The following is a 12,152-nucleotide window of genomic DNA, read 5'->3' as shown; positions in this document are numbered from 1 at the left end:
TGCTCGTTACCCAGGCTGGAGTGCAATGGCACGATCTCAGCTCACCGCAACCTCCGCCTTTCGGGTTCAGGCAATTCTCCTGCCTCAGCCTCCTGAGTAGTCGGGATTACAGGCACACGCCACCATGCCCAGCTAATTTTTTTGTATTTTTAGAAGAGACGGGGTTTCACCATGTTGACCAGGATGGTCTCGATCTCTTGACCTCGTGATCCACCCGCCTCAGCCTCCCAAAGTGCTGGGATTACAGGCATTAGCCACCGCGCCCGGCCGAAACGGACTTTTACAAAGAAGATACTTATTTTTTCACTCGATCAGAGAAAACATCTGCTTTCCAAGTTGATTTATTCAGTGGCTTGAAATGTCATTAGGGGCTCAGGTTCTTCTTCTCTGGTCTCCTGTCCCCCAAATCAGCTGGTCTCCTTTTGGTTATAGAGTGGCCACAGGCAGCAACTGGAGCATCAAGCTTTCTTATTCATATCCAGTGAGAGAAAGGTCATCCCTACACATGGAATAAAAGCCCTTCTGAAAGTTTAATTAGGATGCTCCCCTCTTTCTGCACCAGCTGCTGGGTGTGTCCATAACAAATCAGGGTCTACACTGGGAGCGAGGTCAGCTCCCCATGGGTCATAAGGGGCTATCTAGGAAGGAAAAAATGCTGATAAGTCATCCCACAGGGCTTACTGCAGCAACTTCCTCTCAAGGACTCTGCATATCTTAACAAGCAGGACAGCAAGTGTGATCACCTCGCACTTACTACAACCACAAGGTTAATGCCTGGGGAAAAACATTTATTTAGGCCTGCAAGGCATCGACATCAGTAGCATCCTCCATTAGGTATGTTGCATATATTGCTCTAGGTGAACTCCCAGCTATAGGTAAAATTGTGCCCATTTTGTAAATTGAAGAAATGGAAAGTTTAGAGTGAAAGGGAACAGTCCTGATGCAATTCTGAAAATTATGCTCTCTTAGGCCGTGTACACAATACTGTAGGAAGCCCTGAAGCAAGTCATAAAAATGGAGTGTGTGTGGGCTGGGCATGGTGGTGCATGCCTGTAATCCCAGCACTTTGGGAAGCCAACGCAGAAGGATAGCTTGAGCCCAGGAGTTTGAGACCAACATAGTGGGACCCTGTCTTTACCAAAAAAGAAAAATAATTAGCTCAGCACAGTGGCATATACCTGTAGCTGCAGCTACTTGGGAGGCTGAGGTGGGAGGATTGTTCAGCCTGGAAAGTTGAGGCTGTGGTGAGCTATAATCACGCCACTGTACTCCAGCCTGGGCAACAGAGGGAGACTCAAATTTAAAAAAAAAAAAAAAAAGTATGTGGATCCTGCTCTCAATATCTATGCTATACTAATTAATACTTGGCAAGACTGGCCACTGACATCATTACTGCTGACAGTGCTGCATCCCTAGGATTTCAGGTGTGATGAGATGGGTGAACAGGGAGCCTCTCTGATTAGAAAGTAGCAGACAAATCTCAAGTGAAATATTTTTGTTGCTCTTCACTAACTGGATTTGAGTGGGGAGAAATTGAGTTAAAGAAAGCTCTGTGAAATTGTAGTGGTCATCCAGATATGAAAAGACACAGGCTAAGAAATGAGGACAGTTGACTGGAGTCACTAATATTTGGAGGGAAGCAAGTACCTGAGGGATTCTGCAGACCTTGGAATGCAGACTTCCCTACTGGGAAGGCTTTGGGATGGGTTGGAAGTGGAGGATAAAGGACGGAAGAGAGAAAAGTCAACTCAGGTAATAGTTACCCACTCACAGCATTTATGGAACCCTTGGAATATGTGGGCAGATACACGGCACACACCCATGGGAGGGACAGGCCAGTGCTGTGGTGGTTTCAGTACAGCTGGGCAAGTGCCTTAAGGGCAAGCAGCAAGGGCTCTCAGCAAGCAGGCTCCTACCTAGGATTCAGATGACCACAATAATATGTCAGAGTAAAGTGGCTGAAAAAGTACACAGTCCTTACACACACACACACACACACACACTCTCTCTCTCTCCATCTAAATCTGCTCATTCTTCATCCCATTCTTCATCCCAGCACTGTCATTATCCATTTGCCCACGCCAGAAGTCTAAGGACTCTCTTTTCCTCATCAACCTCCCAGCCCAACATCAAGCCCATGGGCATTAACGCCTAGATGCATCTTGCATCCATCTGCCCACTTCATTCAATGTCAGTAATCCACCATAGTGAAGTCACTGATCTTGTTCTCTGAGTGAGTACTGATACTTGCTCTACTGTCTCTCCTGCCATCCCTATCCCAGCTCATAGTTCTCCACCCAGCAGCAGCCCAGCAGCCTGAATGATCTTTCAAAAATGTTAATCAGGTTATGTTCCCCTTGCACAAAGATAAAACCCAACTCCTTACTCTGGCATGTAAGCCCCACATGATCTAGCCCTTACTTACCCCTGTGATCATCCCTGAGACTTTCCCGTGCCCACCTCGCTGCTCCAACAGCACTGGCCATCTGTATACTCATGTATTTTTAAATGAATAAATGTTTATTAGCCACCTGTATTTTTTCTTCTGTAATTTGCCAGTTACCATTTTTCTGCAGGTTATAAGAATCTTAGTACTTTATCTAATATGCTGCAAACATTTTTCTTTCAATCTTTTCCTTGTCTTAAATAGTTTAATGCTCTCACTATAAAAATGGAAGTTTAAAATGTTTGTATAGTAGGCGGTCATTTTTTTTGGAAACCAATTCTCCCTCTGTCACCCAGGCTGGAGTGCAGTGGTGCAGTCACCGCTCACTGCAGTCTTGATTTCCTGGGCCCACGGCATCTTCTGGCTTCAGCCTCTCAAATAGCTGGGACTACAGGACTAAGTGTGTCAGTATGCCCGGCCAATTTTAATTTTTTTTTTTTTTAGAGATGAGGTCTCACTGTATTACCCAGGCTTGTCTTGAACTCCTGGGCTCAAGCAATCCTCCTGCTTCAGCCTCCTGAAGTACTAGGATTACAGGCATGGGCCACCACACCCAGCCTGTCAAAGTTTTCATTTGTGACTTCTGGGTTTTCTTCCTGCCTTAGACAGCCTTCCTTGCCTCCATGCCATGCTTTTCTCTTTCTCCTTTATTTCCTAATCTTTAAGTGTTTTTTGTTTAACATTATCTAGTTAGGTCTTTAATCCATGTGCAACTTATATTCAGGAGTATATTTTGAGAGGGATTTAACTTTATTTTTTTCTATATACACAGCCAGTTACCCTCCTCCCAAATTAAATGATTATCCTTGTAATCTCTGATTTGAAATTCCACCTTTATAACCTAATTTCTTGCCTATATTTGAATTTCCTTTAACTGCTTCTGTGCTTGCTTGTGCCGATCCTGGGCATGAGTGACCTCCTGTTTTGTAAGGCAGTTTCAGCATGCCCCCGTGTCATTCAGCCAGAGTGTGACACAGATCAGCCTTGGTCCTGGCTGGATTCCCCTCAAACAGGCTGCTGTGGCCACACACTGCCTAGCCATCATGACACCACTCTCACATATAAAATACCAGATAAATATAAGCTGGGTATCAAATAAATTGAACTAAGAAAAAACTGTTAATACTCCAAGTTGTAGCATTTTAAAAAATATTTGGCCCTACTACCTAGATTCCAAGGAGGTTTCCCTTGCTTTATCTCACATTATTCTCAAGAGCAACTTTGTAAGACAGATATTATCACCCGGGGAAGGGTCTGAGTCTGAAAGAGAAATCACACCACTCTTAGTGGCACAGCTGGTGGCTACTCTTGCCTGTCTCAGTGTCCCTAATTTGCCAGCTCTGCTTTTTTGAAAATCCTTTTCAAATGAGAGTTTTGGTTGTTTTTTTTAAACAAAAAACATTTTCTGCTTTTAATCAGATCATTACAAAACTGTCTGTCTAAGCATTCCGGTTAGCTGAGGTTTTGCTGAAATTCCCAAATGAACAGCCAAATGTTAAGTACTCTCCCTGGTGTAACAGGATGGAATCTTGCTGATGATGCCCAGGATAAAATGCAGGGCTCCTGGAACTTAAATAACATTTAATGATATCTTTGAATTTTAACAAATAACAAGTACTTAGTAAAATCTATTCTTCTGTAGAAATGCACATTTTGTCGTAAAAGAGGAGCCACCGTGGGATGTGATTTAAAAGCCTGTAACAAGAATTACCACTTTTTCTGTGCCAAGAAGGACCATGCAGTTCCAAAGTCTGATGGAGCTCGAGGAATTTATAAGTATTTAATAAAACATTTTTAAAACCACCTTTGGGGGACTGGGATAAGGAATGGTTGGATTAAGACAAGGAGACTTTTAAAACTAATTTTATGTAAATGGTTTTCAAATGAGAACATAGCCAGTTTGGGGGATGCCCAGGGGTACATGACTTCACAACATAAACATCACAGGAAGAAAACAAAGTTTGTTTGGTGGGCGGGGGAGCAGGGGGGAGGGTTGGTTTTGGTTTTCTAAAAAAGAGAAATTTCCCTGAACCCTCTTCTTCCTGATAGAAAGCATTGTCATGGTGGTAGGGATGGCATTCAAACCTGTTCTTTTCTGCAAACAGGAAAAGGGCCATACTTCTATAGCCACAGGTTCACCGGCTTATCCCTCTATCTTGTGTGTGGAATAAATGTAATTTTCTACCATCATACCAGTTGATAGCTACTTGTCACCAGCATCATCTTGCCTAAAAATAACTAGTAAATGCAATAAAGAAATGATGTAGCAAATACACTAATTGATCATTAAGTCCTTAAAGAAACATCCTGTTTATATTGCCTTTGGGTTTTAAATTTTTGTCCATTTCTTCCAACAATTCTTTAATATTAATTTGGACCCAATAAGGCAGACTTCAAGTCCAGTGGAATTATATTTGCTTTATCCTTGGTCTTCCTTCTGAGAAAAGATTTCGTTCAGTTAAATAAGTGTATAATTGGGTCAGAAGAAATCAGTAATCCAGTTGGTAAGTGAATGGATTCAGATAGTGTTCGATGGCATCACTCTTTTTGGTTGGTAGATGTAGCCTAAGATATGTCATACAAAGGTGATGGAGCAAACTATCTTGGAAAGAGTTTTAGCCCTCTTAAAGCTATGAAATGGAATAAAAAGAGGGTCTGAAGTTGAAGAGCCAGACTGACATTTCTCACTTCTTAGGGGCACGTGCTTAGATTCCACTTGAATTTTAAATTTCAATGAAATATATTATTTTAATCATAATATCTTGAATAATGAGATCAGTGTTAGGAAAGCATGATTTTTTTTCAAATATTTTTGTAAGCTACGTTATATTTTTTAAGATTTTTAAAAATTTCATTCAGAGGCTGATCTTTTGCCTGCCAGTGGGCATATATTCCCAATTTTTCCCATAGTGTTCCAGGCACTATTTTGTTTATTTAATAACCACTTACTTTGTGCCAGGCATAGTTCTAAGTGCTTTACAAATGTTAACTCATTTAATCCTCAGAACAATCAACTGAGGTAGATACTATTATCTCCATTTTCCAGAGGAGGAAACTGGGACCTTGGGACACTCAGTGACTTGTCCCCAGGTCACACAGCTGGTCAGTGGCAGAGCTGGGCTACAGGACTTCCGAGTCCTTGCTCTTCGCCACCATGTTGTCTTCAGGTATGGGAGCTATATATTCTAAACCAAGAGGACAAGCCTACCATTGAAAGAAGCTTGCTAAATAATTTTAAATCTGATTCTGAGCAAGTTCCATAAGTATTTTGTTGCTAATCGGACATGGAAAGAAATGTGTAAATGTGTAAATTTTGCACTGCACCTTCTTTTTATATTTGATTTGCTAAGACACTCACAGATGGTTATACTGAGTCTCATTTTTATTATTTACCTTCCCAAAGAGCTCATTTTAATATGACCTTTATAATGACCTTAAACATAAGAGCAAACAAAAAGGAAGGAAGTCCCGGCTGTATCCGATCACACCCATTAGAAGAACTAATAATTAGGGACTCAATAAAATAGTCTTCTTGCATTGTTTTATCAAGGAACAGGTGAATTTCTATGCATTTTAAACTGAATTTAAACCTTCATGCCTAGCATACACAAGGCACCTTTCTAGGTGCTATGAAATACAAAGTGGAATAAAATATAGATCGAACCTCAGAGAAGTTATCACCTGGTGGGAAGGCCAGAAGAAAGGTCAATGCAAACAGAAGCACATGGAATAACGAGAGCAGGAGGGCGTTTACATGAAGGAGCTTAGGGCTGGGCACAGTGGTTAACGCCTGTAACCCCAGCACTTTGGGAGGCCAAGGTGGGCAGATCACGAGGTCAGGAGATCAAGACCATCCTGGCCAACATGGTAAAACCCCATCTCTACTAAAAATGCAAAAAATTAGCCAGGCATGGTGGTGTGCGCCTATAGTCCCAGCTTCCTCAAGAGACTGAGGCAGGAAAATCGCTTGAACCTGGGAGGCGGAGATTGCAGTGAGCCGAGATCAGGCCACTGCACTCCAGCCTGGTGACTGAGTCAGACTCCATCTCAGCAAAAAAAAAAAAAAAAAAAAAAAAAGCTTGACTTAGTTAATTGTTGACACTGGGAATGGATAGGGGCATGGGGTTCATCCTAATATTTTCAACACTGTTTGAAAAAAATAGAAGTACTTGGCAAGTGAAAGTGCTTAGAGAAACCAGAATCCAAAGTGGGAGAAGATTAACTTTGGGTGTTGCTGGGAAGACTGCATGGAAGAGGTGGGAACTGGTGTAAGATGGAAAGAAAAGGCATTCCCCTAGGCGAGGAGGCCACTGCTTCCTGAGAGTCAACACCATCTGGAGAGGAAGGGAAATGAAGCTGGGTGCTGAGGAGGAGGAAAGATTAGAAAGAAACTGGCCTGAGCAGCTCTATAAAATGATTCACTTCATTTCTTCATCGTAGCCTGCTCTGCTGCTGCTTTCTCTTGGAAGATACCAATCAGTTCTAGGCCCTTTGTAGGCAAAATCTAAGATCTGGGGTAGATACCTGTTTTCATTGAAAACTGCTTTTTCCTCAAATTAATGCATGCAATTTTGTGCTGTTTGTTGTTCAAAACCAGCAGAATCTTGTATAGTCAGATTGTGGATCTTTAGGTATCTTTATACAGTAAAAATCCCACTGACCACTGTATATGAACTAGTATTGTTTGTAATACTTCATCAGCATTTATTCCTTGAAAGAACATAATCATCTTCCTAAGACCCTGAGGACATAAAGACATCTAACTGAGCCTCCATCTGCACTCAGTGTGGGTCACTAACTTTACACAGGTTTAAACAGCTTAAAAAAAAAAACTTTAGTGTGCTGCCATCATGAAAAATAGTTTAGTACATTTTTAATCACAAAAATAGGTATGATACTTGAAAACTGTAAATAAAAATATTTTACAATTCTTTGAAATTAAATATTTCAGACTGTTTTGCCAACAACATGCTCAATTCCCGATCATCACTCAAAGTGGTAAGTTTCTAAAATTTAGCACTGTGGGTTTTAAAGAAAGGTAAACATTTAGGTAACATAAGGAATAGTCTATACTAGTCTCACTGCATTAAAATATTAATGTTTACATATATAGAAAATTGACTGCTTTGTGTACTATATGATATAACTGACTAATTTTTTATGAACAAGACCTATTCTCTTTGAAACTGGATCTTTCATTCTCACTACACTCACAGAACCAAACTAAGACATGAGAAAAAGCTTTGACTTTTGGGACTGCTTCTCTTCCGTAAGAATTTAAAAAGTGCTGCACCTTCTCTGAGTGAAAATTCCTTAAGGGTGTATGGTTAGCAGTTCTAATTAAGGCGGACTGGCGTGGAACAGCAGTGTCTTAGCAGCACTAAATCTGAAATGTTCCCTGTGAACTGGAGTTGGGGCCACTTTGGAAAAGACTTAGTATTGCATCATGCCAACTGCATTAATTGGTGATAAACAACACTCTCCAAACAGCACCTCTACCATCATTTTTCAGTCATTACCCTTTTAATTTAGCAGGAAATGGTATTACAAATACTGCTTTAAATCAGTGTTTATTGACAGGGAAAAAAGCACCAGCAGTACACACTTACTCAAATCCTTGCAAACGTCATCTATTAAACATCTTTATCTTTATTAGTCTGTTTTCCTTTGGATATCTTCACTTATGAATGCATTCTCATATCTTTTTGCCAATTTTGTTTGTTTTCCTATGACCCAATTTGTTCATTTTTCTGTTCAATTAACCCTCTGCTCAGAGAGTTCCCATGTGCCCATTTTTCTACTCAATTATTTGTTTGCATTAAACTTATAATCTTTTTTAAAAATTACCCTTTATCGTAAGTGCTGCAAACGGTCTAAGTTTGCCATATCTTTTGACTTTGTTAAAACCTTTTGGCATATGAGTTGTGAATTTCATGTAGTCAAACATTAATCTTTTCCTTTATGCATTCCAATTTTTAAATGGTTTATATTTTTAGCTAAATTTTCAGGAGTTAAAGGAAAAAGAGGAAGGAAGAAACACTTCACAGTCAATCACATACAGGTAATTTGACTTAGTTTTTATAACTTTACATTGCTTCATACAGAGTTCTTATTTAAACTAGTCTGAATGTCAGGTGAAATGTGCTTTCCAAATCATCTGAATAGACAGCCTTTGTAGCACATTCTTCTTCATTTGTGTTCTCAGCTAAGACTGCTCCTGAGTCTGCCTTTTTAGGAAGAATCCCATAGTTGAGAAGCTCTTAGATATTTCCTAAATGATAGAATCGTAATGAGATGAGCATGAAAATGAATCTGGAAGTTCCAAGCACATAACCTTCAGGAGATGACATTCTCTGAGCTCCTATAAAGCATCCCTAGGGAGAGCATCTGACCCCACAGGTACTTACAGTTAAAACAGACAGAGGGTGCAGTCGAACATGCTTATGGAGCCAAGTATTTCCCAGCTTTATGGCCCACACCTAAACAAATATGTGGCTCTTATAAACTTCTGGATTATCATGCATAAGGTATATGAAAATATTTTGGGGATTTGAGCTGGACGTGGTGGCTCACGCCTGTAATCCCAGCACTTTGGGGGCCGAGGCGGGCGGATCACGAGGTCAAGAGATTGAGACCATCCTGGCCAACATGGTGAAACCCTGTCTCTACTAAAAATACAAAAATTAGCTGGGCATGCCTATAGTCCCAACTACTCGGGAGGCTGAGGCAGGAGAATTGCTTGAACCCAGGAGGAGGAGGTTACAGTGAGCCAAGATCACACCACTGCACTCCAGCCTGGCACCTGGTGATGGAACGAGACTCTGTCTCAAAAATAAATAAATAAATAAAAAGAAAAAAATATTTTGGGGATTTGAAATTTTTTACCATCAGCATGTATAAGCTAAATTCATATGAACTGGCAGCCTTCACCTCCTTTTATTTATATAAGGGGTGCTTGTCAAAGACTTCTTGATGTTTTATAATACAAAACAAATATATACTTGATGTTTACATCTACATATGAATATGGGGCATTTTTTTTTGAGACAGTGTCTCTATCACCCAGGCTGGAGTGCAGTGGCATGATCTTGGCTCATGCAACCTCTGCCTCCCGGGTTCAAGTGATTCTCCTGCCTCAGCCTCCTGAGTAGTTGAGATTATAGGCACATGCCACCATGCCTGGCTAATTTTTGTATTTTTAGTACAGACAGAGTTTCACCATTTTGGCCAGGCTGGTCTCAAGCTCCTGACCTTGTGATCCGCCCACCTCAGCCTCCCAAAATGCTGGGATTACAGGCGTGAGCCAACATGCCCAGCTAGGGCATGATTTTTACCACAGGCATAACATTTAGTTATGCACAGCAAAAGACTGGTTTTCATTTTATGCAATATTAAAATCAATGTAATGCAATCTTGATTTTCTCTCCTAGCCACCCGAAACAATGACACATAATAGATTCGTAAGACACGTGAAAGAAGAGCATGGCAAACGCACAGGTTTGTGCTAAGTGTTGTCTGTAACAAATATGACCTACAGTACTTAGAAAAATGTCAACCCACATTTCAAACTTGGTATCCCACCTTAATCTTTATTCTTCTAGACTCGTAGTAATGAATAAGTATAAATCTTTATCACAACTATCCATTCTATTGTAATCCCAGCATATCAAGATAACTTAGGTTGGAATGGTCCGTTGCCTTCAGTATTAAGAAAAGATAGACTTCTTAATAAAGATGCAGACAGGCTTGCCTGAGTTCAGAATCCAGTGATGTGTCAACCCTCACACTGTGACTCCTGTAACTATACCTATCTATTCTTTAAAGAAATAGACATTCATTAACAACACATAGAAACTGTGACAAAAAAGTGACAGGGGCTGTTATGTCAAAGATTTAAAGGTAATTTTTTAAAAATCCTCTTAACTACATATTGGGTACAATGTACACTGCTCAGGTGATAGATGCACCAGCATCTTAGAAATCACCACTGAAAAACTTACCCATGTAACCAGAAACCACCTGTTCCCCAAAAGGTATTGAAATTTTAAAAATTACAGTTTTAAGTTTTAAAAATCCTCTTAATTCACAGTTATTGTAAGCGAGGAATTTTCACTTTTTGTAACTTTTTTTTTTGGGGAGGGAGGAAAGCAGGAAGGGAGGGAAGGAGGACGGTAGGGAGGAAGGAAGGAAGGGAAGAAGGGGGAAGGGAGGGAGGAAGGGAAGGGAAGGAAGGAAATCAAGCAATGAGAGAGACATTGCCGACCTGGATCTAGAGGTTTACAAGTGGATTTATTTTTTTGAGAGAAAGAAAGAAAAAAAAAGTAAAGGAGAGGAAAAAAGAGGAAGAGAAAGAGGGAGAGTAAACAGAAATATTGCGTTATTCTGAAAAAAAATTGGGTATTAATAATGGCCAATCAATGTTTCATTTAAACTTATGAGTAGGTGTGATGTGGTATTGACAAGAATGTATATTTTGTGTATTTGAAGTGGGGAGCTCTATAAATATTTATTAAGTTTACTTGTTCCGGATCTGAGTCCTTGATATCCTTATTAATTTTCTGTCTCATTGAGTCTAAGTCTGTATGTATCTGGGTGTTAGGATTGTTAGCTCTTGTTGTTGCATTGATCCTTTTACCACTGTATCTTTGTTGCTTTAAAATCTATTTTATCCGATACGAGATTTGCAACTCCTGCTTTCTATTTATTTATTATTTATTTTTGCTCTCCATTTGGTTGGTAAATCTTTCTCCATCCCCTTGTTTTGAGTCTTTGTGTATCCTTGCATGTGAAACAGGTCTGGATGTAACATGCCGTTGGGTTTTGGCTGTGTCTATTGATTGGGGGATTTAGTCGATTTAAATTTAGGGTTACTGCCATTTGATGTTAACTGGCTGTTTTATCCATTCGTTGGTGTAAATTCTTCTTTATGTTGGTGCTCTTTACTTTTTGGTATATTTTTAGAAGGGCTAATACTGGTTGTTTCTTTCTGTGTGTAATGCTTCTTTCAGAAGCTCTTGTAAAGCAGGCCTGGTGGTAATAAAATCTCTGAGTTCTTGCTTGTTCATAAAAGATTTTATTTTTCCTTCAGTTGTGAAGTTTAGTTTGGCTGGATATGAAATTCTGGGCTGAAGGTTCTGTTCTTTGAGGATGTTGAATATTGGCCCCCACTGTCTTCTGGCTTGTAGAGTTTCTGCTGAGAGATCTGCTGTAAGTCTGATAGGCTTGCCTTTGTGGGTAACCTGACCTTTCTCTCTGGCTGCCCTTAGTATTTTCTCCTTCGTTTCAACCCTGGTGAATCTAACTATTATGTGCCTTGGGGTTGCTCTTCTTGAGGAATATCTTTGTGGTGTTCTCTGTATTACCTGGGGTTGAATATTGACCTGCTTTGCTAGTTTAGGAAAATTTTCCTGAATAATATCCTGAAGGGTATTTTCCAGCTTGGATTCATTCTCTCCGTCGCATTCAGGTACACCTATCAAACGTAAATTTGGTCTTTTCACATAGTCCCACATTTCTTGGAGACTTTGCTCATTCCTTTTTATCCTTTTTTCTCTAATCTTTTTTTCACGTTTTATTTCATTAAGTTGGACTTTGACCTCTGATATCCCTTCTTCTGCTTGAACAATTCGAGTGTTTAAACCTGTGCATACTTCTCGGAGTTCCTGTATTGTATTCTTCAGTTCCATTAATTCACTCATACTCCTCT

The 12,152-nt window shown here is 40.1% G+C and overlaps 1 protein-coding gene across 5 annotated transcripts in view; it reads left to right on the top strand.

Annotated features, from left to right (window-relative positions):
* PHF11 (PHD finger protein 11) overlaps positions 1–12,152 on the top strand; it is a 33,525-nt gene that overhangs the window by 15,427 nt on the left and 5,946 nt on the right. For all 5 annotated transcript variants that reach the window (XM_035297870.3, XM_035297866.3, XM_017971375.3 and 2 more), the window contains 4 exons: positions 4,089–4,222; positions 7,398–7,444; positions 8,443–8,507; positions 9,877–9,943. In XM_035297870.3, coding sequence (XP_035153761.1) covers positions 9,889–9,943 — 55 coding nt within the window. In that variant the 5' untranslated portion in view covers positions 4,089–4,222; positions 7,398–7,444; positions 8,443–8,507; positions 9,877–9,888. The remainder of the gene's footprint in view (positions 1–4,088; positions 4,223–7,397; positions 7,445–8,442; positions 8,508–9,876; positions 9,944–12,152) is intronic.

The sequence above is a fragment of the Callithrix jacchus genome, chromosome 1 (assembly GCF_049354715.1).
Source record: "Callithrix jacchus isolate 240 chromosome 1, calJac240_pri, whole genome shotgun sequence".
NCBI lineage: Eukaryota > Metazoa > Chordata > Mammalia > Primates > Cebidae > Callithrix > Callithrix jacchus.
This window is presented reverse-complemented; position numbering and strand designations above follow the sequence as displayed.